The sequence below is a fragment of the Penicillium mononematosum genome (assembly GCF_028829835.1).
Source record: "Penicillium mononematosum strain IBT 11891 chromosome Unknown utg000003l:1.0-8172316.0:1.0-8177699.0, whole genome shotgun sequence".
NCBI classification, from domain to species: Eukaryota; Fungi; Ascomycota; class Eurotiomycetes; order Eurotiales; family Aspergillaceae; genus Penicillium; species Penicillium mononematosum.
This window is the reverse complement of record NW_026643273.1, coordinates 3,687,780-3,715,549: the sequence shown is the minus strand read 5'-3', so window position 1 is coordinate 3,715,549 and position 27,770 is coordinate 3,687,780. Positions and strand designations below refer to the sequence as shown.

At 50.5% G+C, this 27,770-nt stretch overlaps 13 protein-coding genes across 13 annotated transcripts; 5 read left to right on the top strand and 8 right to left on the bottom strand.

The window, feature by feature from the left end:
* Positions 1 to 499: 499 nt before the first annotated feature.
* On the bottom strand, positions 500 to 2,274 carry N7519_006393 (indoleamine 2,3-dioxygenase family protein; the record flags this gene model as incomplete). Its single annotated transcript, XM_057293169.1, has 5 exons — positions 500 to 712; positions 771 to 1,073; positions 1,131 to 1,291; positions 1,356 to 1,672; positions 1,781 to 2,274. 5 exons carry the CDS (start codon positions 2,272 to 2,274, stop codon positions 500 to 502), a joined length of 1,488 nt encoding a protein of 495 aa, XP_057147980.1.
* A 1,480-nt stretch (positions 2,275 to 3,754) lies between these two features.
* N7519_006392 (uncharacterized protein) lies at positions 3,755 to 4,793 on the bottom strand (the record flags this gene model as incomplete). Its single annotated transcript, XM_057293168.1, has 5 exons — positions 3,755 to 4,054; positions 4,122 to 4,419; positions 4,472 to 4,550; positions 4,597 to 4,612; positions 4,662 to 4,793. 5 exons carry the CDS (start codon positions 4,791 to 4,793, stop codon positions 3,755 to 3,757), a joined length of 825 nt encoding a protein of 274 aa, XP_057147979.1.
* Positions 4,794 to 5,074: 281 nt separating this feature from the next.
* N7519_006391 (uncharacterized protein) lies at positions 5,075 to 6,908 on the bottom strand (the record flags this gene model as incomplete). The annotated part of the gene is made up of 5 exons (XM_057293167.1): positions 5,075 to 5,452; positions 5,520 to 5,873; positions 5,930 to 6,299; positions 6,400 to 6,641; positions 6,690 to 6,908. The coding sequence occupies 5 exons, from the start codon at positions 6,906 to 6,908 to the stop codon at positions 5,075 to 5,077; spliced, it is 1,563 nt and encodes a 520-aa protein (XP_057147978.1).
* Positions 6,909 to 7,287: 379 nt separating this feature from the next.
* N7519_006390 (sialidase family protein) lies at positions 7,288 to 8,466 on the top strand (the record flags this gene model as incomplete). The annotated part of the gene is made up of 1 exon (XM_057293166.1): positions 7,288 to 8,466. The coding sequence occupies one exon, from the start codon at positions 7,288 to 7,290 to the stop codon at positions 8,464 to 8,466; it is 1,179 nt and encodes a 392-aa protein (XP_057147977.1).
* An 87-nt stretch (positions 8,467 to 8,553) lies between these two features.
* N7519_006389 (dihydrodipicolinate synthase family protein) lies at positions 8,554 to 9,610 on the bottom strand (the record flags this gene model as incomplete). The annotated part of the gene is made up of 3 exons (XM_057293165.1): positions 8,554 to 8,779; positions 8,844 to 9,082; positions 9,152 to 9,610. The coding sequence occupies 3 exons, from the start codon at positions 9,608 to 9,610 to the stop codon at positions 8,554 to 8,556; spliced, it is 924 nt and encodes a 307-aa protein (XP_057147976.1).
* A 328-nt stretch (positions 9,611 to 9,938) lies between these two features.
* N7519_006388 (Zn(II)2Cys6 transcription factor) lies at positions 9,939 to 12,005 on the top strand (the record flags this gene model as incomplete). The annotated part of the gene is made up of 5 exons (XM_057293164.1): positions 9,939 to 10,088; positions 10,139 to 10,245; positions 10,293 to 10,392; positions 10,448 to 11,218; positions 11,265 to 12,005. 5 exons carry the CDS (start codon positions 9,939 to 9,941, stop codon positions 12,003 to 12,005), a joined length of 1,869 nt encoding a protein of 622 aa, XP_057147975.1.
* Positions 12,006 to 12,025: 20 nt separating this feature from the next.
* N7519_006387 (uncharacterized protein) lies at positions 12,026 to 13,018 on the bottom strand (the record flags this gene model as incomplete). Its single annotated transcript, XM_057293163.1, has 1 exon — positions 12,026 to 13,018. One exon carries the CDS (start codon positions 13,016 to 13,018, stop codon positions 12,026 to 12,028), a length of 993 nt encoding a protein of 330 aa, XP_057147974.1.
* A 768-nt stretch (positions 13,019 to 13,786) lies between these two features.
* Positions 13,787 to 15,404, bottom strand: N7519_006386 (uncharacterized protein; the record flags this gene model as incomplete). The annotated part of the gene is made up of 4 exons (XM_057293162.1): positions 13,787 to 13,944; positions 13,999 to 14,207; positions 14,255 to 15,212; positions 15,263 to 15,404. The coding sequence occupies 4 exons, from the start codon at positions 15,402 to 15,404 to the stop codon at positions 13,787 to 13,789; spliced, it is 1,467 nt and encodes a 488-aa protein (XP_057147973.1).
* Positions 15,405 to 15,693: 289 nt separating this feature from the next.
* On the top strand, positions 15,694 to 18,201 carry N7519_006385 (aldo/keto reductase; the record flags this gene model as incomplete). Its single annotated transcript, XM_057293161.1, has 2 exons — positions 15,694 to 16,459; positions 16,505 to 18,201. The coding sequence occupies 2 exons, from the start codon at positions 15,694 to 15,696 to the stop codon at positions 18,199 to 18,201; spliced, it is 2,463 nt and encodes an 820-aa protein (XP_057147972.1).
* Positions 18,202 to 19,154: 953 nt separating this feature from the next.
* N7519_006384 (glycosyltransferase family 34 protein) lies at positions 19,155 to 20,214 on the bottom strand (the record flags this gene model as incomplete). The annotated part of the gene is made up of 2 exons (XM_057293160.1): positions 19,155 to 19,851; positions 19,901 to 20,214. 2 exons carry the CDS (start codon positions 20,212 to 20,214, stop codon positions 19,155 to 19,157), a joined length of 1,011 nt encoding a protein of 336 aa, XP_057147971.1.
* Positions 20,215 to 21,160: 946 nt separating this feature from the next.
* Positions 21,161 to 21,487, bottom strand: N7519_006383 (protein PET117; the record flags this gene model as incomplete). The annotated part of the gene is made up of 2 exons (XM_057293159.1): positions 21,161 to 21,334; positions 21,392 to 21,487. The coding sequence occupies 2 exons, from the start codon at positions 21,485 to 21,487 to the stop codon at positions 21,161 to 21,163; spliced, it is 270 nt and encodes an 89-aa protein (XP_057147970.1).
* Positions 21,488 to 21,757: 270 nt separating this feature from the next.
* N7519_006382 (uncharacterized protein) lies at positions 21,758 to 22,421 on the top strand (the record flags this gene model as incomplete). Its single annotated transcript, XM_057293158.1, has 6 exons — positions 21,758 to 21,760; positions 21,812 to 21,850; positions 21,908 to 21,941; positions 22,009 to 22,017; positions 22,082 to 22,182; positions 22,254 to 22,421. 6 exons carry the CDS (start codon positions 21,758 to 21,760, stop codon positions 22,419 to 22,421), a joined length of 354 nt encoding a protein of 117 aa, XP_057147969.1.
* A 748-nt stretch (positions 22,422 to 23,169) lies between these two features.
* Positions 23,170 to 27,400, top strand: N7519_006381 (arrestin (or S-antigen), N-terminal domain protein; the record flags this gene model as incomplete). The annotated part of the gene is made up of 13 exons (XM_057293157.1): positions 23,170 to 23,368; positions 23,420 to 23,660; positions 23,838 to 23,926; positions 23,977 to 24,015; positions 24,077 to 24,206; positions 24,256 to 24,492; positions 24,543 to 24,577; positions 25,393 to 25,553; positions 25,630 to 25,666; positions 25,716 to 25,744; positions 25,794 to 26,006; positions 26,063 to 26,632; positions 26,687 to 27,400. The coding sequence occupies 13 exons, from the start codon at positions 23,170 to 23,172 to the stop codon at positions 27,398 to 27,400; spliced, it is 2,694 nt and encodes an 897-aa protein (XP_057147968.1).
* Positions 27,401 to 27,770: the final 370 nt, after the last annotated feature.

Here is a 27,770-nt window from a genome sequence, read left to right as displayed (position 1 = left end):
CAAAGACACCAGGACTTGCATGGGAACGGTATTTGATATGAACATGAGATTGATCTCGAGCCTGCCTTATTCATCCTCATTATTTCTTGTAATAGCGTTGCGGGTTAAAACTCCCTCTTGGGAACGTGGAGGAGAACCATCTAGTACAGACCCCTGCACGCGCATCAACTGATGCGAAATATGTCTAATTCTCCCGAGATTGCTACCTAAGAATCACAGTCTTGTAACTGGAATTTCGTACCCGGAAAGCGGGAATATAGCCTGAGCGTGTGAGACATCGGTTTGAATCGGCAGTCAAGATACCTTCGGACAGTTACACACACGAGAATAGAAGATAACACGGTCTTACAATCATAACATCAGTCATAGCAATGAAACTGCAGTGAATGTCCAAAAACACATCAATTCAAATATGACAAGTGCTACGAATGCGAGCCAAAGACTAAAACAGCATCAAAATCATTTTACTCAAAAGAACCAAGGACAGGAAACCAGCTATCTAAACCCCCCGTTCCTGACACCACCGCTCAACCTCCTTAGCCAACTTCTCCTTTTGATCACGCACAAGCTCCATCATAGGCTCAACCTGCTTCCTGTGCGAGGCAATAAGATCCTCATTACCGACAACAGCCACACCATCCTTTGGCGCAAGGTTATCATCATAGACCTTGATCATGAGCTCCATAACAGCGGAGAGCTGATTCGGAAGCCACTATAACCAAACAATTAGCACATTGACACACACAGCAGAGAAATGGGACTTCACTCACAGTAACAATGGGACTACCACCAGTAGCGGTAGGGTGGGGCGTGCGACGAATGATATACTCACGCGCGAACAGCCAGTGTCGCCAGCGGAAACTGCGGATGTGGTTCAGCGTGCGCAGGAAGAGGACAGCGGTCTCGGAGTCTTGGATGGAGTATTTCTGGACGCCGATTTCTTCGGACTTTTCGCGGATGTAGGTTAGGAATTCGCGGTGGGGGAGGGGGCGATAGGCGCGGAATTCGTGGAGGATTTTGGTGAGGGGTGTTTCCGGCATGGGAATCTCGCAGAGGTGGTCTAGGAGGGGGATCTGGGTTCGGTCAGTTGTGGTTGTTCTTTGCAAGGTTGGTTAAATTTGGTTACTTACGATGCTGTCGTTGGCACCACTCTCACCGCGGAAGTAGAGAGGCTTGTTGTCTTCGCAGCCTTCATAAACCACACCGTTCGGGAACATGGATTGGTTGGTGATGCCGAAGATGAAGACACGGAAGGAAAGGTACTCCGATGGCTTGGAGTTGCCCCACATATCTATTTCAAGGTCAGGTTAGAAGATCTAGGGGATCGGATTATTCGGGTGATTAGGGTTACATACCTTCCATGGATGCTTCAATTTTCTCCATCGACTTTAGGATCTCTCGGTATCCGTCGTTGATCTCCTGTCGGGAGGCATGCTGCTCAAGGGAATCAACGACCTTCAAGACACCTGCAACGAGCGGGCCAGTCTCCTTGACCATGTCGACGTGGGTCAGGATGAAGCCTGCCTCGGAGCTCTTAGGGTCGAGACCTCTCTCGAAGGAGCGGATCAGACGGAGGTTCGAGTACTCGCTCAGACCCTTGGCAGGGTCGGCGACGGTGTAGTTGAACAGAGCATAAGAAGCAGCGTAAGACATGAAAGGTGGCAGGTTCAGGCTAGGGATGGCTGTTAGTTATATTGTTGTTACATGATTAAGATGTGTATCAATATGAACCACAAGATGGACAAGGAAGTAAGGAAGTAGAAGACGATAGAAGACTTACATCTCAGCACAGCGGTACATAGGACGAGCAACAGACTGGGGCAAGACATCACGACCAAGTCCATAGCCACCTTCTGGGTCCTTGTTCCAGTGCTCCCAGCAAGGCTCGAGCAGGTAAGACGAGGCCAGGAAGGTATAGTCACGGAAGACCGCCGCAATGGTGAAACGATCAGGAGAGCCGTCGGGAAGAACCAGCTTTTCAACCTCGTCAGTCAGGTCGGTAAGCTCAGCCTTGACAGCAGGGCCAAGTTCATAGGTAGCCAACAGACCGGGCTTCCCATCGAGCCTAACGACAGGGAGGCGGTTGACCAGAGACAGCAGGGCACTGAAAGCCTCTGGCAGCTCAACTGGGGCAGTCTCATAGGGCAGGAACCCTGTCTTGGTGGTGATGGTGAAAGGGTCTAGGGAGTGGGAGATGGATGAAGGGTCATCATGGATATGAGGGAACCGCTTCAGGGTAGTAGGGGAAGGGTAGGGCACTTGGGTTCGAGTCATGATGAGATGAGATGAACCAGGAGAATGATAAATACTATAAGCCTATGATATAGGGGTGTGTGAACACAGGATGTGTTGGGGTAGTATAAGGCAGAGTGTAGATGTATAAGCCAAAGGCCAAAGGAGAAGGTCAAAGACCAAGTCAAGAGCCTAAGGAGCAGGGAAGATGGGTAAAAAAAGATGAGAAAGAAGCCAGAAGACTTTTTGAGATGAATAGAGAATTGGGATTGTGAGATTTTGGGCGGGTGAGGAGCAGATTCTTATAATACTTTGAGGCCGGTAACAATTCCGGCCTCAAGTCCTCATTACGAAAGAGAATAGAAGATAGCGTGGATCCGGTGACATCAGGTGCTACATGATTGAAATTGGCTTTATCTATGTTAAACGGCACTGGAGGCACTTTATATGAGTATTTTCTGCCAGAATAAGATATTTTGACCTTCATCTCGACGTCCTCATGAACTATACAATTGCCCAGTTAGAGAGGGCAGAGAACAGTCACGGGATGGCACTAGTCCCAATACGGCAGCGGCTTTGATAGGCGGTTTGACCGCTTTCCCTGGGATTTGATGGAAGATGGTGGTGGCGGATGCCAAACAAGGTGCTTAAAAATGCTTATAATAAAAAAATCGGCCATTCATTGATGGTTTATTACGGATAAATGGCCAATGTCGTCTACTCAAGTCATGATGTATGCTCTATAGTTCATGCGCTGCCAAGCGCAGATCCCCATATGCCGCCTTCTGATTGGACGATAAGCCCAGATTTTAACTTCCCTAGCGTTCGGAGGCCGGAATGCTACCGGCCTCCGAGAGTAGCCGGCCTCGTTATATCAGGCAGATTTGATATAGGACAGACCAAATTTTGGTATTTGGTGATACAATGTGTGTGATGCCCGAAATAAAGCGAAGATTAAAAACCTTTGAACAGTTTCATCTCTCTGGAACTTCTATTGTCTTGATATTGGGCAATTTGGAAATCGCACTTAGTACCCTAGGTATATATTGCAAGGGAACAAAAGAACCAATCGTACATTTGTAAATATACATACCGGGTTTTGCCTGGCAGTCCAAGGACCGAAAAACGGAACCCCTCTCTAGCGGTATTCTCTGGGCCTGAAGCAAGTTACCTTTATATCCATATGAAGAGGCATGTTCTAATACATGTTGACAAGCCTTGCCTGGTGCGAGCTCTACCTGGCATTTGCGGCATTTTTCCCATTCTTCGACTTTGAGCTGTACGAAACCGATATCACTGATGTTGAGTTGACTCATGACTTCTTTCTGCCGTTTCCAAGACTCGATTTGAAGGGAATGAGAGTGCATGTAGGGTTGAGAGATTGTAGATTAGGACAGTATTAAGGTTGTAGGAACTGCACAGCCAATCCTTGCCATCCGGCGTTCATCACGCAATATGGACAAATAAAGAGATCCAGTTGATAGATTACATGGAAAGCAACTAATCCAACTCAACGTCCTCATCATCGTGAAAAATAACAGCCCCCCCAGTTAGGCCGATTGAACCTCTTCCCCTTGGGCAATGCCAGCCTATCCATAGCGTGCAGCTCCGCAGCATCCATCACAAAGTTCTTGAGATTATTCGCAATACGCACCGGATTTGTACTCTTTGGAATAACACTCCACCCCTTCTGAATCCCCCAACTCAGCATAACATTGCCCGTCTCGGCACCCCTCTTGTTCGCAATCGCCACAATATCCGGATGCTGATGCAGGGTACTTCCCGAGCCACCAAGCGGCCCAAACGCCGTCTGATGGATCCCCTTTTTCGGCACAGAACGCATTCAATTTATTCTGCGGCAGCAGTGGTTGAATCTCCGTTTGATTGACGGCGGGCACAACTTTTGCAGTCTCAAGCAGTTTTGTTAGATTCACGGTGGAGAAATTGGCGACTCCGATCGCCTTGACTTTTCCTGTAGCCAGCAACTTCTCCATCTCGCGCCAGGTGTCGCAGAAATCCCACCCCGCTGCGTGCACCGCGCGATCTTCCTTGCCGTAGTTTTCGTCGTTTGGAGACGGGTCTAGCGCGACTGGCCAGTGCATGAGGTAGAGGTCGACATAGTCGAGGTTTAGGTCGCGGAGGGACTTGTCCAGTGCGCTTTCAACGCGGCGGTGGTCGGAGGACCAGCTGCAAACCCAGTTAGTGGTGGCTTCTTACGTGAGTATTTGGGAGAAAGTACAGCTTTGTAGTTACAAAGTACTCGGATCGAGGGACTTTGGTATTCTTGAACACCTGGCCGATTTCTGCCTCGTTTCCATCTAGCTTGGTTAGCACGCATACCTCATGAACACTGAAGAAACATACATAGAGGAGCACAATCCTAGACCGCGTCAGTTCTGCTAAGCAATCAAATGAGAGTTGGAACATACAAAATGGCGATATCCGGCTTCAAATGCTGCCTGGACAGCAGCGGCAGCCTCGCCAGGGCCAGCTTTCCACGTTCCAAATCCCACGGCGGGGATCTTAGCTCCAGTGTTTAGGGTGAATGTCTCTGTAGCCATTGTGTGTTGCTTGATTGTACCACACCATGTTGGACCCCTCATCATTATAAGTGTATTCTTCTGAACCCCGCGGTCCCACCTTGTCGTATGAACGGGGAGAAGACCGATACCCCCCTATGCACGGAGAATGTCCGTCCTTTCCTACGTCTGTACCTAGGGCAGTCATACGTTCTCCTTTCAGACACAGGTCCAGGCAGAAATTGAACCATCAAGTCGGATTCCGTTGATAAACACTACCATCTGAGCTTATTTCTTCCATAATCCTGCCTCGCATACATAACTTAGGAAACTGTTTCAATATGAGCCGCACCCTGCTTCCTCTTCACCTCCTCCTCATCACCATCACGCTCCCAAACAGCGTCCACAGAATCCTGCTTTCCCTCCTGAATACCCTGCCTGACCGTCTCCTTCTTGGTCGGGTACGCATGCTTCCACATCGTCCACAGCGGCCGTTGGAACAGATCATCCATACTCTCAATCGACCGGCCCTTCAGCTCAGGGAGACAGAAGAAGATGAACGCGACGCCGAGGTAGGTCAGCAGGGCATAGAGAAGGAAGGCACCGTAGCCCATATTAGTGAGCATGTTCGGTGTTGCGCGTGTAATGCCGTAGTCGATTATCCAGTTTACGAAGAAGCAGAAGCCCATGCAGACGGAGCGCTGCGAATAGTTAGTACTATCGATTTCTACCGTGACTAGATGGAATGGCGTGCATGGGCGGACTTACAATACGAGTTGGGAAAATCTCGGCTGCAGTTATGTAGCAGGCCACACTGTGTCCGAATGACCACCCAAACGCATATAGGTAGATCCAGACTATCCCTACGATACCTCCAGCAGGGGTACCGCCCATGTCGGTGTTGTCAACCCCGGCGAACCGGAGATATAGGGCCAGATATAGCATGGCAGTACCTTGGATAGTTGCGCCGATGAGAAGTGGAAGACGACGACCAACACGGTCGACAAGGTATGTAACGTAGAATATTGTCGCCGCGACTTTGACAGCGCCGTACACACCAGTTGTCAACAGCGACGAGCTATCCTGCACGCCGATGAGCTCGAAGATTTGAGGGGCGTAGTACTGAAACGATCGGTTAGTCAAAACTCACAGTGAAAATTGACGGGGACAAGACATACATTCAGCGAGTCCGTTCCAGTGAGCTTGTGAAAAATAAACAGAAGAACAGCGAGAATAAATCGCTGCAGGTTGCTCCTGTTCCCGAATATATCCTTTACCACGACCCAGTAATTGTGGCCCTGGAAGTTCTCCTGCTCAAACTGTACCTGAGCCTGGATTTCGCGATATTCAATTTGAATGTAGGGGTGATCCGGAGGCAGCTGGCGAAGTCGACACAGATTCTTCAGCCCCTGCTCCGCCTTGCCATGGTTAATGAGGTATCGAGGAGTCTCCGGTACAAATGGAATCATCAGACACATCAGCCCTCCAGGGATGAGCTGGATACTCATCGCAGTCTGCCACTGGGCATGGTCATCCTCAATCCCCGGCCTGAGACCAGAGCGAGACGCCATAGTTAACCCAGAACGCAAGCATCAAAGATGTGACGATCATGAGGTTGTACGTAGCCGTCATAGACCCACGAACTGACTTGGGGGAGTTCTCAGCCAGGAACTGGGGGCTCAGCATGGAGCTCGCTCCTACTCCCAGACCACCGATGAACCTCCCTGCGAGTAGAACGTCGTAGTCGGGGACCATCTGCATCGCAGCACCGACCAGGAAGACGAGTCCCCATAGAAAGACAGACCATTTGCGACCTAGCCAGTCGGACGTTGGTGCAGCGAGAAGAGACCCAGCAGCGCCGCCTGCAGCAACCATGGCCGCGATGGTCCCCTAGAGCGGGTTAATAAAATACGAGAAAAGGTCAGGCGTGCTGCTCACCTTCCGATCATCGTACTCCGCCTGCGGAATATCAAGCAAGCCAAACGCCTTTTCAAACGACGGCAGGGTCAGGATGCCGCCAATATTCCCAGTGTCAAACCCATAGAAACAGCCCGCCCAGGCCAGGGTAACCAGGAGATACAACAGTCTCAGGTTAAAGATCTCCCTCGGATCGGACCTGGCGTCCTTGCTCGCCCATATACTTGTTCCGCCTGCCATTGTCGAAATTAAAGAGAAAAGAACGTCCGCAGTCTGAAGTCTCAGCGGGCGGTAGCGTGGCAGCCTTAAGAGAGCAAGGGCATTCCGGTCGTATGAGGGTCGGAGACCTACTTAAAGGGCACCGATCAGCATGGATGCATGGCCAGGGCTTGTCCCCGCGTGGTCCCACTTCCCCATGGGGTTGGTGGTCCACCATTACGGGGCAGCGTACTAGTATCGGACTGTCGTCCGACGTTTCTGATGTGCTCGGACCAGAACCGACGTCGGATTCCACCCCGCATTGATGAGCTTGACATCGTGCCTTAAGAGATAAGCATCAGCTGGGTAAGCTATATTGTACACGCTGAGAGACACGATACACAAGATTCACTCAGAAACAATGGCAGGTATGCAAGAAATACTACCCAGTCTCCTCGACGGCACACTGCGCCCAGGATCCGGGCCCGCCGTCCGTCGAGAAGCGTACCTACGCCCCACAACAGTACAATGCCACGCATCCAACCTGCTACGCCTGCCAAATGGAGATCTGCTATGCACCTGGTTCGGAGGAAACATGGAAGGAAAACCTGATATCAGCATCTACCTCTCCAGGCTCCCATCGGGGGGACAGACCTGGAGAGAAGCCGTAAAGGTCACGCATGACGGTACACGCAGCGAGCAGAACCCAGTTCTATTCCGTCATCCGTCCGGCGAGCTCTGGCTGCTTTACACTTCGCAGCAGGGCGGTAACCAAGACTCTGCTGTGGTGAAACGCGTTATCTCCTCCGATAATGGCGCCACCTGGAGCAGTCCCACCACCTTGTTCGATGACCCGGGCACCTTCATCAGACAGCCCGTTATTATCCTTGAGAACGAGGTGTTTGTGGTTCCGACATTCAAATGCCGCGTGGAACCAGGTGCAAAATGGATCGGAAACGATGATATCTCTGCGATCCGTACGTCCGCTGACCAGGGGAAGACATGGTCAGAGGTTGCAGTTCCCGAGAGCACAGGCTGCGTGCACATGGAGATCCAGCGCCTGAAAAATGGGAGTTATCTCGCGCTGTACCGCAGTCGGTGGGCGGATTATATCCATCTATCTACTTCATCGGATGGATTGAACTGGAGTGCACCGCAGCCTACGTCCCTGCCGAATCCCAATGCTGGTATATGCTTCGATGTCTTGTCCTCCGGCCGGGTGGTGGCTGTGTATAACCACTCATCACGAAAGAATGCCGAAGGGCGTAGAGAGGGGTTATATGATGAGATCACAGAGGAGGGCGAAGATACTCGTCCAAACCAGAAAGGTCGAACCGATGGGAAAGAGGCCTTCTGGGGAGCTCCGAGGGCGCCGCTCTGTGTGGCATGGAGTGACGATGATGGGAAATCGTGGCAGCATCGAACCCTGGAGGAGGGAGATGGGTTTTGTCTGACGAACAACAGCGAGCAGAAGCGAAATCGCGAGCTGTCTTATCCCAGTATGGTGGTTGGGGAGGATGGCACGATCCATATTGCCTTTACCTTCTGGCGTCAGACAATCAAGTATGTTCAGATTGGAGAGGAATTCTTTACAGCATAGAATAGAAATATAAAACATGGAATGGAATTGCATTTAGAACATAACCTCGTCTATAATTGATCGTCCAACAGGAATACTTCGATATGTTTATTTTCCTGCTCGATCCGGTATTGACTGCTCAATCTCAACCAGATGCTGCATCACCTTCACCACCCACTCCTGCTTCTCCTTCCCAGATGGCTTATACGGCTTCCTGGGCCAGAATGCCTTCTCATCCGTAACCCCAGCAGCAGGGCCAGCAAAATACCCAGCAGCGAATTTAGTCGGCGCAATACCCTCCCTTGCACGCCTTTTCTGCCTGAGCCACAAGCCCCTGCAGCTTTGTCGCCTCCTGCACCTTGCCTTCCTTCCATAGGGTATACAGCCTTGCCACAGACTTAGGGAAGACATTGCCGATACCAGTAACGCATCCGGAACCACCACCAATAAGACACGGGAGCAGCCAGTCCGACGACCCGGCATAGACACTAAATTGCTCATGGCTATACTCGTTTGTCAACCGGGTAACCTTCCCTGCGTTTCCGCAAGTGAGCTTTGTGCCGACGATATTGGGGTGCTGCGCCAGTTCCGACATGACGTCCGAGTTTAGATCCACGCCGTTGCACATGGCAGGGAACTATACCCGTAACTGTTAGCATACGCATATTCCCGCAGTGGGATAGCAAAAGTAGGGGCGGATGCGCACGCTGTAAATCACAATCGGAATCGGACTATTATCAGCGACCTCACGATAAAAGTCGACAATTACATCCTTCGTCACAGCCTTCACCCAGTACGACGGCGGGAGGAGAAGTCCAAAGTCCCCACCGGCCTCTTGTGCATCCTGCGCAAGCCTAATGGACTCGTTTGTAGATTGTCCGCTGATGCCCGCCACGACGGGGAAATCAGACAATCCGAGATCTGTCGCGGCGCGGCGCGCAACGCGCACCAGTTCTTGACGCTCAGTTGCGGAGAGAAGCACAGCTTCAGCGGTTGTTCCGGCCATAACGAGCCCATCGACGCCCCCGCGGATCAGGTATGCGAAGTATTTGTACGACGCCTCATAGTCGATCTCCTGGCGCGGCGTGGGCTTGTACAGGGAGACGACGGGGCAGTAGATACCAGCGGGGAGGGGTTTTGATTTCTGTGCAATATTCGACGTCATTTTCAATTGACAACAATTTCAAAAACACGATTGAATCTCATTATTCAAGTTATCCTGGCTCATGCTGCCTTATAATGCGATCTCACACCCCGCGATTCGGCCCCATCGGAGAGCGGCCGAGCAGCGGAGACCAGCCCGTGATGATGCTTTATATGCGCTGTGATTGGCCTGCAGTGAGGAGAAGATGGAGAAAGGCCTCGAAGCGATGTCTCCAACCTTCTGCGCCAGTCATGCATGCTGGCTGAAGGTCTGTCCAAGTGGGGATGTCGTGGTCGCTGGAAATGAATCCTCCCACCTGCACAATCACACATGAATACCACGAGCAATAATGCCAAAGCGGAAAAGAGAGTCGGCGGTCGAGAACGGCCATAATGAATCGTCCTCCGATCAGGGACAGAAAGGAGGCCAGAATCTGGTGGAGGTTCTTCCTGGCATTACGCGCAAGATCACTGCGTGCGCCGCCTGTCGCAAGAACAAGGTGAGTGTTCGCTAGAAACGAGAATGGTTCAATTTCTCTAAAAGAATTAGATCCGCTGCGATATGCCAGGCGATGGCCCTCCCTGCGTCCGATGTCGCCGCCGGGGGCTCTCGTGCGTTCTCAACCGCAGTCTTCAGTCCCTGATCGAGGATACCAGGTAAGGCAGACGCAGCATGCGAATAATGTCCTGACTGACAATTGCAGAAATGTGAAGCTCCTTCAAACAGACGTCACCCACCTGCACGATACCCTCGACTTGCTCTGCCAACACATCGGAGTCGAAGGCCCAAAAGCTCTCCGTTCAGTGGGACACGACCGTGAGGGCTCATACCCCCCCAATAGACAACGACCAGAACCAGACACAACAGGAGGAAGAAGGCTGCGAAGTGTCGCCTCCCGATTCGCCGTCCGCTGTGCAGGCCCCGATCGACACATTCCTGGACATCGCCAAAACCCGCAGTCCGCATTCCATTGACTCGCCCGCCAGTGCACGCGCCAGCCGGTCGGGGACGAGGTCAGATCTCATCAGCAAGGGCATTATCAGCGCCACAATTGCCGAGCGACTGGTCCATCACTACTTTGCAAGACTCGACCACTACCTTTACGGGATTGGAGGGGAATATCAGGGACTGGAGCAGCTGCGGGCGAACGCGCCGATTCTTCTCGCCGCCATCTGCACCGTCTCTGCCCTGCACGATCCACAGGAGCGTGTCGTGTATGAAGCCTGCAATCGCGAATTCCGGTCGTTAATCGCCAAATCGACCTTTGAGAAGCGAGATGTCGACTATATCCGTGCACTGTGCATCAGCTCCTTCTGGCTGGCAGATGCCTCGCGCATCGTCTGCAGTGATGCGATCCGACGCGCGGCGGACATGCGACTCCATCGCAGCTTCGATGCTCTGTTCGAGGATCGCACAGGGTTAGGAAGTGGGCCGATGCCCTCTATACCGTCCCCATCAATGCAGAATCTGTCCGCTGCCACTGATCGCGTGCGCCTGTGGTACCTCCTGTTCGTCTGCGACCAGCATCTGTCTATCCTGCACAACCGAGACTCGCTGCTGCGGAGCGACAAAGGAATCGCAGTCGGCTGGGAGCTGTACCTACATCGTGCTGAGACGACTGAGTCGGACGTGCGCATCCTGTCACAGGTCTCGCTACTGTTGATCATGGGCCAAGTGCGTGATGTGCTGGGATCCGACAACCAAACCCCCCTACCCCCCAGCTCTAGCCGGCCAGATCCTCAACTACTCGCGACAGCTCGACAAGTGGTACACCAAGTTCTCTGCTCTATTTGTGACAAACGCCTTTATCGGCGAGTTCCCCAAGCGTGGCCTCCAACTGCACTACCAATTTGGCAAACTATATCTCGGCCACCAGGTGTTTAAAGGCCTTCGTGGGCGGCCCATTCCTCCTCATTTCCTGTCCGCCGCAACAATGGCGCATGACACTGCAGTCTCTATCTTCGAGATGATACTCGGCGAGCCAGAGCTGCAGGAGGGATTGGTCGGCATGCCGCATTACTTCCATGTAATGATTGCCTTTGCCGGCCATCTACTACTACAAATCTGCCAAAATTACTACGAACAGCTTGCGATCAAGATACAGGATGACTTTCAGCTTATCAACAGCGCATTGAACCTATTTAGAAACACCCAGTGTATCCCCCAGCACCCCATCTGGCGAATGACACCGGGTCTGAACAGAAAACTGCACGACTGCTCTGCCAGCATCGGAGTCCCAGTTCCCTCCGCAGTCCCTGTTGGAGGATTAAGTGCACAGCATGCCATCCCCGGCCAGGAAGCTCTATACTACCCCCCAGTCCCTACAGCAGAAGCTTCGCAGCCCCTAGACGAGCTCCTATTTGCCGATTTTGGCGAATTCAACTTCCCAGACCTGACATCAAACTTCATGACATAACCGGAGATACTCTATCTTGTCTATGACTTATTGCCCCCATAATCCTCTATATACGCACGAATCGTCTCGGTTAATTCCCTGTCAGGATAAAAGCCCATATCCAGCGCCTTCTTCACATCAAACACCGCCGGCCACGATCCCACAATCGCCTGTACAGCCGGATCGGCCTTCTCAACCACGCGCTGCAACACCTCCTCCCCTCCAACCTTCTCCAGCCCATCGAGAATCTCCTGCACAGTAACCGTAACACCAGGCAGATTGACAACCCGCGAGTACGTCTCACCTTCGAACCGGACATCCCTCGCACGGACAAGGTTCCGAATAATTGTCCTAGTCGCACAAACCCACAACTTCAGATCCCTGTTCACAGGAAGAACACTCTCCTCACCATTAAGCGGCTCGCGCACAATCCCCGAACAGAAACTCGACGCCGCACCGGACGGTTTCCCCGGCCGCACAATGATCGTCGGCAACCGCACGATAACCGCATCGATAATGCCACGGCGGGAGAAGTCGTTAAACAACACCTCGCACATTTGCTTCTGCGCCCCGTATGAAGACTGCGGGATGGTGATTGTCGATTCTGTCACGGGTGCTCTGTGGATCTCTGGCCCGCCGAAGACAGCCAGGCTGGAGGGATATACGATGCGAACTGGGTTGTGTGACCCGGTTCCAGATTCGTGTTTCTCGCGGAGGATATCGAGGATATTCCTCATCGAGTCAACATTCACTGCAAGTCCGAGCGGAAGATTTGCCTCGCTTGCGCCGGACATTATCCCGTGCAGAAGGTACATGTGGCTGAAATCTGTGGAGAGGAGGGACTTGCATGTCTCGCGGGAGGTGAGGTCGGCTTTTAGAGATGTTATCTGTGTATTGGATTGTGCCGTGTTGGTGGGCTTCGGTGGTTCGACCACGTCTGTTAGGACTAGACTGTTCACGCCTGGGGTGCTGGCGAGGGCTTTCGCCAGGGCTTGACCCAGGAACCCGCCTGCACCGGTTATGAGGATGCTCATAGTGTTGAACTTATTTCTTTAGATTGGTGCGCTGTGAGGTATTAGTATCATGTAGTAAAATAGAAATATATATTCGCACTCACCTTCGGATGATCAGCATGGGCTGTGTAGATTTAGAAAAAATAGCATATGAGATGAGCGCGACAGAATCAGCATGATACTAGTAGATAGACCACATCACGGAGTTTGTCCGTTCCCAATGCCACTGTTGCGTGAGAGGATATCTCGCCTGTGTGTACGGAGAGAAGACCGCATCTTTCGGTGTCCTCTGCGTTGGCTGCATTTGTGGAGTGGTGAGTCGGTGCTCTTCCCAAGTCCGCCAGGAGGCGATATCGCGAGATAGGGCTATGGCAACAATGTCATGTAATAGGCAGAAAATTTTTAATTAATGGTGTTTGGCATTATCTGTTCAAAATATTCATCTCATTGACTTATGGTTATACAACGGAATTTTGAGTATGATGACAATTTTATATCCAATTGGCTGTCATATATGCGAGTCGACCATTTATAGCTCTTTCCTGGACACCTTTACGTAGGTAGAATGGCCATATTATTTGTGACCTTAATAGCGAGCTAAAGAGGGATTTATTGTATTAGTTGTTACTATAGTAGGGTAGAGCGGTACTATAACTTTATATTCGATATTTCTTTTCGTAATAACTTCCCGTAGGTGCTCCATATGTGTCATTCTTGCGAGGCCGGGTCAGTCTTAGCTGCTTGTATCTATGTATCCACTCTAGACCACGCTCTATATACACGATAATTCTAAAGCTTCGCCTGGGGAGTCCATGTAATCCATGGATGTGTTTCAGTACCTCTAATCAACGGATCAACATAGGCAGTGTTGACCATACCAGGATGCGCCTGGTCGATGTGCGTGATGCCGCTTAGCTTCATTGCTGAGACAAGCTCGTCTTTGAGGACTGCAGGGTGTTAGTTACGCCATAATTCTATGAAAAGAGGGTAGGCAAACGTACTTTGTGTAAGGTGCTCAACTCCTTCCTGTCCATATGTCAGAGAGTAGAGGTACGGCCGTCCGATCCCAACAGCTGTAGCTCCTAAAGCGAGTGCCTTCAAAATGTCTGTTCCTCGTCGTATTCCCCCGTCGATGTAGATCTCCATGCGACCGAATATCTCAGGACACGTTCTGTGTAGTTCCAGCAGTGTGATGATGGCAGGTTGGACTCTGTATATCGGTTAGCTTGCGCACCATCAAGGGTTCTTTATACATACGTATCCAGAGACCTTCCCCCATGGTTACTCAACAGAATCGCATCAACACCATGCTCCATCGCCATTCTAGCATCAGCCCCTGTTTGGACCCCCTTCAGCACAACCGGCAAGCCCGACACCTTCTTGATCCATGCGAGATCTCCCCAGTCCAACGTCGAATCAATATACTTGGCCATAACCCTACCAAGCCCGCCCCCTTTCTTATCATTCTTTGCAACCGCACCACTAACAGCGGAAACCAGATTTCCAGCCGCAATACGCTCGTCGGCCTCACGCTTCCCCGGAATCGGCGCATCGACAGTGACAAACACCGCCTTGATCCCGAGACCCGCAGCTTCCCGCAGCAACTCCTCTGTCTTCCGCCTCTTCGAGTTGACATACAGCTGCAAGAAAAACGCCTGCCCCGGTTTCCCCGCAGCCACAATCTCCGCAAGCGGGAAAGAAGCATTATTCGAAATGATATGGATGATATCCTCCTCCCCACACCCCTTCGCAACAGCCAACTCACCATCCGGATGTGCAAGCTTCGCCATAGCCGTGGGACTAACGAAGAACGGCGCAGACGACGGACAACCCAATATCGTGCGAGGCATCTTAACCTCTTTCACATTGCGCAACACGCGCGGCCGCAGCATGATCTGACGGTACGAGTTCAGGTTCGCATGGTGCGAAACAAGATCCGTCGCGGCGGAGGAATAGAACGCGAATGTTTTCTTTGTGTACTTCTTCCGCGCGACCTCCTCAAAGTCACGCACGGTGATCAGCTGCTCGAGCTGCGGGGTTTCGTCTGCATCTGGTGGGCTGGTGGTTTCCATGGGCGTGTCAACGGAGGGTAACTCGGCGCTTGGCTCGATCATCCCCTTGAATTGCTCCCTCGTGAGGGTTTTGTGGATTATCGAGGGCGAGTGTACCTCGTCGTAGGCTTTTGAGGCGTCGTTCCCTGCGTATTTGAGGATAACTGGGTGCATTAGGAATGAGAATATGCGACGAAGATGGGTGAGTATGTACTGGCCGATCCGCCTGGATGCTCATTCAGAAATGCAGTAACATCGTAGATGCGCGAATGGACGACAATCCAGCAGTCATCTGCAGTAGTGTGTTTCTGCAGTTCCGACGATGAGATTAAGGGTCCGTTTGTTGCGTCCTCCATTGTGTCTGAACAAAGCCCGACTACTGGAAGCAACAAGACCAGGGGTAAACAACACTACGGCTATAAATACAAGACTCCAAAGCTCTAGAAATACATTGCCCGATAGAAAAAGAAGAATAATCCTGTCCTCCGACGGCCGATCAACCCTATCTGCAGTCCGGGGAAGCAGCGGAGACTTCGCCGACGTGCGCATCGGGGAAATTCCGACAGGCGCTGATATCTTGCGCCGATACGCCCACTCACCCAAGCTAGCAGGAGACAGAGAACAATACAAGGCAGTCAATGAAAAATGGCAGAACAGATTCTACGATTGGACGAGGTCCAGCAGCGCCTGCCCCCTCCAGTCCCTAGAACGGACCTAGAAACCCAAGTTGCGAACAGCGACGACCTGGCTGTCCTCGTCGTGCTGGACGACGACCCCACAGGCACACAGACATGCCACGGCATCAACGTGCTAACAGTCTGGGACGAGAAGATCCTCATGCGTGAATTCCAGCAATGCAACCGGGGTTTCTTCATCCTGACTAACTCGCGCGCTCTACCTACTCCCGAAGCGCGCGGGTTAATCAGGGAAGTCTGCACGGCCGTGAAGCACGCGGCGGCTAAAGCGCAAAGAGCCTTCGAGATCGTCCTCAGAGGCGACTCGACACTGCGTGGGCACTTCCCTGATGAGCCGGAGGTTGCAGAGGACGTGATCGGTGCAGTAGACGGCTGGGTCCTGGCCCCGTTCTTTCGACAGGGCGGTCGCTTGACTATCAATGATGTCCACTACGTTGCTGATCCGGAAGAAAATTTGATTCCAGCTGCACAGACACCGTTCGCGAAGGATGCGACGTTTGGCTACTCGAATTCGAATCTGAGGAAGTATGTCGTGGAGAAATCTGGCGGGTCTATTGCAGAGGACCGCGTGCATTCCATTTCGCTAGAGGATATCCGCACAGGCGGGCCTGAGGCTGTTTCGAAGAAGTTACTTAGCCTTGGAAAGAGGAGCGTTATTGTAGTGAATGCCGTAGTTGATACGGATATGGAGATCTTCGTTCTGGGGCTACTAGCTGGTGAGTGCATCTTCCTCATCTAGAGAGTGATACTAACCTGGACAGCTAAATCACAAGGGAGGACATATCTATATCGAACGGGTGCTGCATTTGTATCAACAAGACTGGGCATCGCGCAAATTCCTCCTTTAATACCCAAATCACTCGGTCTCAGCACCCACGCATCTCAACCAGGCGGGCTCATCCTAGCAGGCTCTTATGTGCCCAAGACGACCGAGCAATTGCAATCCCTAATTGACGGCCGAGGACCGAGTCTGGAGGTTATCGTCCTTAAAGTGGAAGATCTGCTGAAAGGCCCCGAAGACGCAGACCGAGCAGCTCTCGACGCAGCAGACAAAGCAGGACAATTGATTCTCAACGGTCGAGACGTACTCGTAATGACGAGCCGCGATCTCATCACTGGCAACGATGGCGTCTCTAGTTTGAAGATAGGCAGTACTGTTGCAGCTGTCCTGGTGTTGTTCCTGCGCCTCCTTGTCCCGCGGCCCCGCTACATCATAGCCAAAGGTGGAATCACATCTTCAGACGCAGCATGCAAAGGGCTGCGCATGCGAAGAGCCCAGATCCTCGGTCAGGCTGCGTCGGGTGTTCCCCTGTGGCGATGCGACGAGCCGACCTCCAAGTTCTCAGGTATTCCATACGTCGTGTTCCCCGGGAATGTCGGAGAAGTCAACACACTACGAGACCTCGTCGCATCGTGGGCCAAAGAAGCGAAACCGCGGATGGAATACCAGCAACTAGGCACGAGCTCCCTCAAGGTATCGAGAGTCATTCTTGGCTGCATGACATTCGGCAATCCCTCCTGGGAGGGAAGTCCGTGGGTGCTCCCAGAAGAAGAGGCACTGCCTCTACTCGAAAGGGCATACGACTGCGGAATCAACACATGGGATACGGCAAATACATATTCGAACGGGCTTTCCGAGGTAATAGTCGGCAACGCACTACGGGAATACTCCATCCCACGAGAGAAGGTCGTCATCTTAACAAAACTTTACTACCCAGTCATGGAAATAACCTCAAACGCACGACCAAACCCTGCCGTCAATGACGGATCCCTGGTTAATCAAATGGGCCTAAGCAGAAAGCACATCTTCGAAGCGGTCGACGCCTCGCTGAAACGACTAGGAACAACGTACATCGACGTCCTGCAATTACACCGGGTGGACGAGACCGTGCGCTCTAATCCCGTGGAAGTCATGAAAGCCCTGCACGACCTCGTCCAGGCAGGGAAAGTGCATTACCTCGGCGCGTCCAGCATGCATTGCTGGCAGCTGGCTAGGTTACATTACACGGCAAAGATGAACGGGTGGACAGGGTTTACAGGTATGCAGAACCTGTATAACCTGTTATACCGGGAGGAGGAGCGAGATGTAAATCCGTTCTGTGACGTTGAGGGGATTGGATTGATTCCTTGGAGTCCCCTGGCTCGTGGATTACTTTCACGGCCGTCCAATGTCCAGACAGAGCGGTCGAAGAGGGATGCGAAGACGGCGAAGTGGTTCGCTGGGGATCAGAATGAGAAAATCATTGGGAGGGTCCAGCAGATAGCGGAGAGTAAGGGTTGCTCTATGAGTGCTGTGGCCATGGCGTGGCTGCTGCATAAGGGCTCTTGTCCAATTGTCGGACTGAACAGTTTAGAGAGAATCGAAGCTGCAACGGAGGCATTTGGTATACGTCTTGCAAAGGAGGAGGTACAACTACTGGAGGAACCTTATCAAGCTTTGGCAGTGCAGGCTATTTGAGCTGTTACCATTTATAGGTGATGAATATAACTTACATTTCATATTCGTGTAGTAAGACCTGCAATATCAGCATTAATAGCGATTTGGGCAAAATAGTCATAGCCAACTATACTGCCACAATAAAATGGCTAAAGGGCTATACAAAGAGGGGATCGTTCCAAGGTTAGTACCCTCGCTTAGGAACAAATATGGAAACTGACCATTACTCTCATAAGCAGCAATCGCCCCGTCAAATGCCTTCTCAATGTCATCCACACTCCCCAGTGCAATTCCCGCCTCGAAATCAGCCAACTGCGGTCGTATCCCTCTTCAACTGCAGCAAGCTTGCAAGAACAATGACACCCAGCTCCCCAAAGGCCTCATTCTTGTCACTAATCTGCTTCAATGACGACTCGATCTCAGGCTTCAGGCTTATTAGTGCAAGTCCGACCTGGAGCGAGCCATCACCAAAGGCCTCACGAACTCCCTAACACACCCGGTAGTCGCGACCTCAGGGTACCCATTTACCTCTGCGTAAGGCAAGAATTTGGGCAATATTATAGTGAAAGACGGAGGGCTGGCTGGATACTCGATTGAGAATTCGCTGCGTACTACCGGTTTGGTATGTACGTCTCGGTCTGTTGGGCTGAACAGAGGATGCTGAGTGGAAAAGGTCCTACAAGAACACATGAGTGTAAATTGCGATGGACATAATGGTGCGGAGGATTCCTGGACGGATTTGCGTTATTTGAGGAAATACCTGAATTTGGATGGAAAGGGCCGAGGTGGTCTAAAAAGGTTGTCTTCCGATTACAAGCGGAGGAATAGAAAAACTGATATTTGGGGAGAGCGAACTAGGAAGAGAATTTGCTCAAATCGATATACCTAGGTAGATTTTGAAATATATCATCCAATGAAACATTTCGAACAAGCTCATAACGAAGTGTACCTCCCACATTCATTGCAACAAAAGCCTATGTCACTCCAATCAACGCATCAAGATCCTCGAGCCTCTGCTGTACAAGTTCCATATCGTCTGATTTCTCACGCAATGCCTCCTTGAGTGCACCGACTGCTTCCTTGGTATTTTTAGACACTGCCTCCCCAGACTTCAGTTTCTTCTCCGCGGACTTGATACTTTCCTTCGCACTTCGCATCTGTGACCAGTACGTTGTGGTCTTGTTAATGTATCCAGTCTCCTCAAGAGGCAAGTTCCACTCATGAGGAGTCGTCTCGACAATGTTCAACCATTTGGCCATGTGCGGCCATCGGCGCTCCTCCAGACCCGGGAAGTGCACGAGCAGATCTCCCCTTTTGCCTTCATAGGCCCAGTCCCATTCATAGGTGTTGATCCATGGCCGTGGCAGGTAGGAGACCCCATCCGCGTAGCCCTGTCCGCTTGGACCCCCCGTCGTCTTGTTGAGCACACGTCTCATGCCTTCCTGGTCAGCAGATCGACCAAGATCAATCTGAGGAAGATAAAGAGGGTAGCCCATTGTCTCGGTGAGGAAACTAATCATCCAAGGGTGGACATGGAGAAACATGATTCCCGTGTTGAGGCCGTTTTGGTCCTGGGTTGCCACCAGGTGGATATCTTTCAGGTCCGATGGCGGAAGAAAAATTTCGACAGGGATATCGTTATTCAATATAATCGAGTCTGCATCTACCCACCTGCAAGAGTCAGTATTTCCCAATCACATGAACAGAAGAAAAGACATACATCAACCATTCTTTTCTCTCCCCGGCTGGCTTGGTTAATTCGCTGATAACCAAGGATAGCAGATAGCTCGGCTTATTCCAAAATCCGACCGAAATATCCTGCCGCAGGATATGCATGGGGTAGCCCCATAGTTTCCCGTGGCGTTCATGGCTTTGCAGTGCTCTTTCGTACATGTGGTTCGTCTCTCCATATAGCATGGACACTTTGGCGACTCTTTGCAACTTGTTGTTGTGGGTATCATCTGATTGGGAAATAGGAAAGGTTCTGTAAGACTTGGTTGTAATCCAGAAAACACATATTACTGATAGAACCATCAGGATGATGTGCAAGGGCCGTTGCCTGAATGCCATTGATGGAATCATGGCCGGCATCACACGTAGGTGCCGGGCTTTTCATGGTAGATGGAAAGATGAGAATAAATGCTTTCCGGATATTGGGATAATACTATTCCTAAATGTAAAATTGAAGTGTTTGGTTGGAGGCTTGTGAGTTGTATGAATTCGTACTTCCGGATTGGGAATGCCGTTTTCGGAAACTCAACCACATCCAACCTTGGAACGCATAGGAATAAAGCCAGTTAACTTAAGTTTATAAATAGATCTTAGATTAACCACTGTAAGGAAAAGCCCATTCGTTCTAGACCCATAAAGATGAGCTGTGTTGCGTACTGGTACATTCTGGTGTAGATTGACTAGATTGATGATAAGAAGCGATATGGTCAGGTCTCCAAAGGAACATTCCTCTACGGTTCAAAACAGTTCAATCCAGACGAAAACTAGACCCGCACCAGATTAATTATATAGTTAAGAACGTTTAATCGTAACGGTAGATCTAGGCTACACCCATGGATGGCTCTAGTATATTATGTAGGCGAAAAATATCATAACACAACTCCAATTATTGCCACTGTAGCAGTGTATATCTCATTAGGCCCTAAGCTCCGCTTGGGATCATAGAAACGAAATTAGTTATTAATGAAAACTACAGCCGTACAGCATTGACTATGAAATACCGGCCGCAACAAACTGGTAGAGAGACGATTTCATGTTATATAGTACAGATGAGGGTATATTATGTATACACCACGTGTTTCAAAATTTGTACAACTTCGCGTATGTAAACAACTTTAACTCCTTGCTCCCATGCATTAGCGACCTAGCCGCCGTTGAATTCATTGGTATAGCCAAAGCGCACCCAGACCGAATGGTGGACCGGATCGCGCAAAATAATGCAGAATGATATCCACAGCCAAATACAGCATTATGAACCCGGACTTGTGTTTTGACTGATTGTATTTGGGTTGCCGGTGGTGCTGTGTACCGTCTGGAGCTTGAGATACTCCTGCTCGAGAGCCTTTTGCATTTCGAACTCGGCTTGGCGTTCTAGTCGGACACGCTGCTTTTCCATATCACGTTCGACTCCTCTGTGCATAGCCTAACATCCAACAAAGTAAGTATATGCTAGGAATAGAGAATCGAAGCTGTAACATACCGCTCTATCCGCTTCTTGTGCCCAGTGGACAAACCAGACAATACCCATTGTGCCGAGACCAGTGGCTGCCAATGTAAACTTTGATGCGCGAGACATGGCAGGATAAGCGAGAGCACGGCTCGACACAGAGGTTCAGTGGATAATTGTCACAAAAATGTTTTGACTTGTCAGTTCAAAACGAAGTCTGGGATTATCAGTTTATCGATCACCGGGCGGCGTTTGGTGGCAGAACCCCCACCGCTCTGGGGGGGCGATGCGTGTCTCCGATCGACCTGGGCTCGGAGCTCTAGACTCGCCGTTTAATCGTCCTTGTCCAGCCTTATTCTCCCTCTACTCCATTTCCAAAGCTAAAGATCCATAGCAAATATGGTGAGCAATCTATCTCGGAATTGGTGACCAGCTGCTAACGATGAACAACAGTCGGCTCAGAACTCCGCGGGCATTCAGACCCTCCTCGATGTAGGTCTTGGTTTTATGTTAAGCGCAGCGTCGAGATACTAACCACGCAACTGTCAGGCTGAGAGAGAGGCCCAGAAGATTGTGCAGAAAGGTAAGTCCAACTTATGCTTACCCCTCATCGCTCTATCACAGACACTAATACGTCACATTTCATTTAGCCAGAGAGTGTACGCAATACAAACTTACCTGTCGCCCTTTGCTCCATCGAACTAATGACTCGAAATTATACAGACCGTACCCAGCGGATAAGAGACGCCAAGTCAGAGGCCCAGAAGGAAATCGAGGAATACAAGAACCAGAAAGAAGAGGAGTACAAGAAGTTCGAGGGCGAGGTGAGATACAGCTCCTAAATGGCTCTTACAACAAGAGTTATATATAGTGCTAAGCTGACCTGTCTCGCTAGCACTCAAGCGGATACAAGGTATCCGAGGCGGAGGCCGACAAGGAAGCCGAGGTCAAGCTCCAGGAGATCAAGGATGCCGGCAAGAAGCAGGGCGACAAGGTGGTCGCAGACCTCATTCGTGTGACGACCGACGTCAAGCCCGAGCCGTCTGAGAAGATCAAGGCATAATGTAGATATTCTGGGTTATCGTTTCTTTCCTCGCATGAATGCGATTGCGTGTCTATTCATCGATATCCAATTGTCGGACAATATCAATTTCTTTTTGGTTTAACCCTGGGTATATGACGTGGATGGAGTCTGGCTAACTTGTGTTGGCATACATATGTCGTATTCCTATCCTATGGTGTTGTTGTAGGTCTGTCTTCGGTTTCCATCTGCGGCAAGTCTGAGTATCGATCATCACAAAACTGGTATTTATTTTTAATGACCTGGCTTTTCCTGAGACCCTTGGGGGGCCATGGTTAAGCGGACTTCAAATATCTCACCAGTCTACTAAGCCAGACTTGCACACTCCTGATACCCATGTCTATTCTTACTCGACACCAGGGGGCGGCAACCACAGGCACAGAATGATTCAATGTGTTGTCCTGAACCCCTGGGCAGATATCAGTCTCATCCCTGTGGAATGAATCTCAGCGCAACGAGTCATTGTTTGGTGAATGGCCTCGCGTTTGAAATTTGGCTATCACCAGAGCTTGGAGTGATTGGTTATCGGTTTGAATTATCCTTGCGCACAAAAGACGTGCATCATAGCATATTAGGTGCACATTTCTTTCCTTTACGTAGACTAGTACGCAATGCTAGAAGAAGACTGGGGTTATAGTCCGTGTCGGCCTGAGGCACAAACAGTGTTTTCCTGTTGCGTCATTCCGCGCCGGATCTCATTCGACAACCTATCTGCGGACGACGCAGAACAATGAAATATGCAATTGTTACGCCGAATGCATTCAAACGGTCTTCGATAGTCTGCCACTCTTACGGCCAGACTGTATGTCACTCTAACAACAGGCGGTATCACGGGTCTCCATGCAGACCTCGACCAAGTCTCGAACCGCGATTAGAGGACCACGGCAAAGTAATTGTCGATGAGTATTCAATCATTCGTGATAAATATGGTTGGTTCCTTTCGACTAGGATAGTGTGAGCAATTGCTGACTCGCCATTAGCTGCACCGAAATACCCTGTCGTTCTCGCCCATGGCTTGCTCGGGTTTGATGAACTGCGCCTTGCTGGCCCATATCTCCCCGGTGTTCAGTACTGGCGTGGGATCAAAGAGGCCCTGACGGCGCGAGATATTGAAGTTATCACGGCAACAGTGCCCCCGTCGAGCTCTATTGAAGCGCGGGCTGAACAATTGGCCCGAAGCATTGAGGCCGAGGCTCAAGGGAAAGATGTTAATATCATTGCGTATGTTACCTTCATTTCCTAGTTACACATATCGACATATTCTGACTGATTTTTGTATAGGCATAGCATGGTGGGACCCCTCGATTATTGCAATAGAGTTAATGCTTATCTGTCATTAGGGGTGAGACATAACAAGGGTCATACTATTCAGTGCAAGCTAATTAATGACTTGCAAAGTGGACTTGATTCACGATATATGATTAGCCACATACGACCGGAGAAGTTCAAAGTCTTGTCACTGACCACTATCGCATCTCCGCACCGAGGTCTGGCACAGCGTAGCTTCTCGTTCGCTTTCCTGCTAATTGTATAGCAGGTTCATCTGTGGCGGACTATGTACTTGATCAAATTGGAGGTTCGTTACTATACACTCGCTTACTGAGAGAACTCGGAAGATAACATTTACTTCTGTGCAGCCGATCGCCTACCTCAGATCTATTATGCCCTTAATCGACTCAGTGTCGAGACAGGTGCATTCGCTCAACTAACAAGGAAATACATGACCGAGACCTTCAACCCCAATACCCCAGATGTCGATGATGTCAGGTAAGCGCCACGTATGCTCTCCACTTTACGCCCTGCTCACATTCCCCAGATATTTCTCCTATGGAGCAGCAGTGGAGCCAAGTATATGGTCTGCCTTTCGGCTTTCACACCGAGTACTTGCAGAGATTGAAGGACCCAATGATGGCCTGGTTAGCGTTTCTAGTAGCCGCTGGGGAGGCGATGCAGGATACAAAGGAACCCTCATGGGCGTCAGCCATCTAGACCTGATCAACTGGTCCAACCGGCTTAAATGGCTAGTCGGGGAGGTAACAGGCAACAAACGAAAGTCAGTGAATTGCAAATTGTACTTCGGGAATTATGCTGATCTTCATGCAGGTTTAACGCCATTGCATTCTACTTGGACATCGCAGGTATGTGTTACGGTCTGATTGGGTTACTTGAGACTAACGAGTTGCATGTGCACTAGACATGTTGGCAAAAGAGGGACTTTGAGAAAGTAACTTGGATATATTTGGATTTTCCTCAGCCCTGTTGTGGCTGCATTGCCGTGATTCCGTTTCAGGTTTGATATGGAAATTCTGGTGCCTGGAGTGGAAGTTCCCGATATTTTCCTCTTCTGGCCAACTATGTACATATTTTTGCACAGTAAAATCGATGTAAATCTGTCAATATAACAGATGATTGGATTCAAGATAATCAAATAATCGATTGACGGTCCAAGTATGCAGCGATGGAAGAGTGTACAGATAGTACAGATAGTACAACCCTTCGACTTATAGTTTCCGGATATTAGCGGAATGATGCCCTTTGTCTTAGAAATGTGGCTGTGATGTGACTGAGGCGCAGCATATACGCCTAATTGGACCTTCTAGCCTTTAATCTTGCAAAAGTCCTTGATCATACTGGGCGAGTCTGTGGCATTTGTATGTTGCTTGGCAATCAGTTGATCTACGAACGCCCGAAACGTCATTCCGGGATCCTTCACATATAATCCGTATTTCCCCCATCTCACGGCCCCCACAACATCTCTTCACGTCGAGCCGTACGCTATTTGCATCTTCTGAGAACTTGATAATTGCCGCGTTATTTTACAGCGACCGCATTTCTCCGTTTCACCCTTCGAACGCCGCCACCAACCGAAGAGAGAGCCCCGCCAGGGCCCGGGCGCCCGCCATGTCCGCAAAGATCGTCTTGGATAGCCGCCACACCCATTACACAAATCTAGACTTCCTGAAGGGCAAGGTTGTGCTCCAGCTACCGGCGGAAGCAGCCATCGGGGCCATTCAGGTCAAATTGGAGTGCGAGAGCCGCACTCGTCTATCCGGTCCCAAGAATCCCCAAAATGTGCACTCGGACAAAAAGCGAACGGAGCTTGAGGTTCACAAGGTAAGAGGATTTGTTTTATCATATCTATCGGCGGGATAAGATATTGGCTGGAGCATTGGTTAACCAACGAATGCAGATCTTATACAAGGTTGCTACCGTCTTCCCGACACCAGGTGTGATGCAGAATGGGTCCCCCCGCGCCAGCATATACCTTTGCCGCAGGGTCATATGAGTACCCTTTCGAATTCAAGGTAAAGAGTCTAGTCTATGACTGCTAGGACACAACTAACGCTCTACTAGTTCCCCTTCAATAATTCATGCAGCACCACCAACAGCATGCTTACCAATCTAAACTTCTCTGGATTGAAGGTCGAGGTAGCTAAAGACACCAACCGACACGTCAGAAAGACTCTCCCGCCATCTTTAAGCGGGTTCCCAGGTGTAGCAGATATCAAATACTTCGTCAAGGCCACAGTCATCCGGCCGCAGTTCTACAAAGAAAACATCAGATCGGTAAGTGATATGCCCCGATGATATGCTACTGCCGCACTCGCTGATTGATTTCTCAGATTGTCCCTCTGAACTTCCTTCCAATTGAACCGCCAAGGGTCGGGAATCCCAACGAGGAAACCTACGCCAGGCGGCAACACCAATTCTCCAAAACCCAGGTTGCTTCTAAGAAAAAGAGCATATTCTCACGCGGATCTTCTTCACTCAAAGAGCCATACACAGAGCCTCCTCGGGTGTCTGTAGATGCTCGGCTTCCGAACCCCTCTATTCTCACTTGCAACGAACCTGTCCCCCTCCGTCTCCTCGCCAAAAAGCTGACCGAAGGTCCGGACGTAATCTTCCTTCAGATGTTGCAGGTGGAACTAATATCCTACACGAAAATTCTGGCCCATGACCTCAACCGCACTGAAAGCGGCTCGTGGGTTATCATGAGCCGCAGCAATATGAATATCCCGTTAGGCAAGCCAGGGGATCCCGTAGGCACTGATTGGACTATTGATCCTAACCTGTGGAATCGGTATCCATTACCTAACTCGGTGGCACCATCCTTTGAGACATGTAACATTGAAAGATCTTACGAGCTGGAGATTCGAGTGGGCTTGACTCATGGAAATGCCCGGGAAATGCAGGTATGCTGAAACCACCAACACTTGAAAGTTGTCTCTTGGCTGACAATGGCGTAGCCTCAACTTATCGTTCTTCCCCTACGAATGCCAGTCAGAGTATTCTCAGGAATCGCTCCACCACAGGCCCTCCTGGATGCAATGGCCGCTGCATCCCTTCAGCCATCATCATCCTCTAAAGTGAAACCCCAGCCCAGCTTGCCAACAGAGATAGGAAGCAGCCGACCACCCATTCCACCAAGGCCAACAGGCGAGCCTGTACCTGTCAATTCCGGTGATGTATATGACGACGCACCACCCAGCTACGAGGATGCCATGGGAGACCACCTGAGTCCACTGGACGGACCACGTCGCGAGTATCACCCACCAGATGCCTCGTCACCAAGTACAGTAGAATTTGGAGCTGATTCCAAGTCCGCAGCCCTACCGGGTAAGGCGCTTGAGGATGGGCCCGCCGCGGAAGGATCCTCGGCCCCTCGTCGCCGAGGCAATCGTGCTTCCACGGAGTCCTTCGACATGCTACCTACCACACCGCCGGAATCCCAATCTGGATCACCTCCCGCATCCCCTGTGAGACGCCCGGGGAGCATGATGAAATTTCCACGGAACAACGTTGATGAAGAAAGCCCGCCGCAATATGAACCTGTTGCGGGGAATCAGCTGAACGTTCCCCAAGCTGTGCAACGCCAGCGTCCGCGGAATAATCTTCGTCCTATGAACTTAGGTGTTCCTAATCGGAAGCCTGTGCCACGAAATCCGAATCGGGCTCAATAGGTTGTTTGGTTTCACTAATTTGGTCATATTCTCCTCTTTCACGCTCAGTGTCCGGGTTTGAAATTAATTGGAGCTTCATGGCACTCTGCCAGTGATTATTCCAGCGATATCGGCATTACGCATCAAAGAGACTACTTTATTTCTACCTTCAAGCTCGATACCCGATCAAATTTCAGTGTTGAAAGTGTTCCTAAGGCTATTGTGCTATTCTTAAAATTCCTCGTAGGGTCTATGGAGGCGTTAATGTCCAAGGAATCTACAATTTAGCCCACATAGTGTAGCGTCCGTTTAAGGCAATAATTTGTTTATATTCGATTCGAAGAATAAGCCATATTCCATGAAGCTGATAGTGCACATCGAGTCAATATCG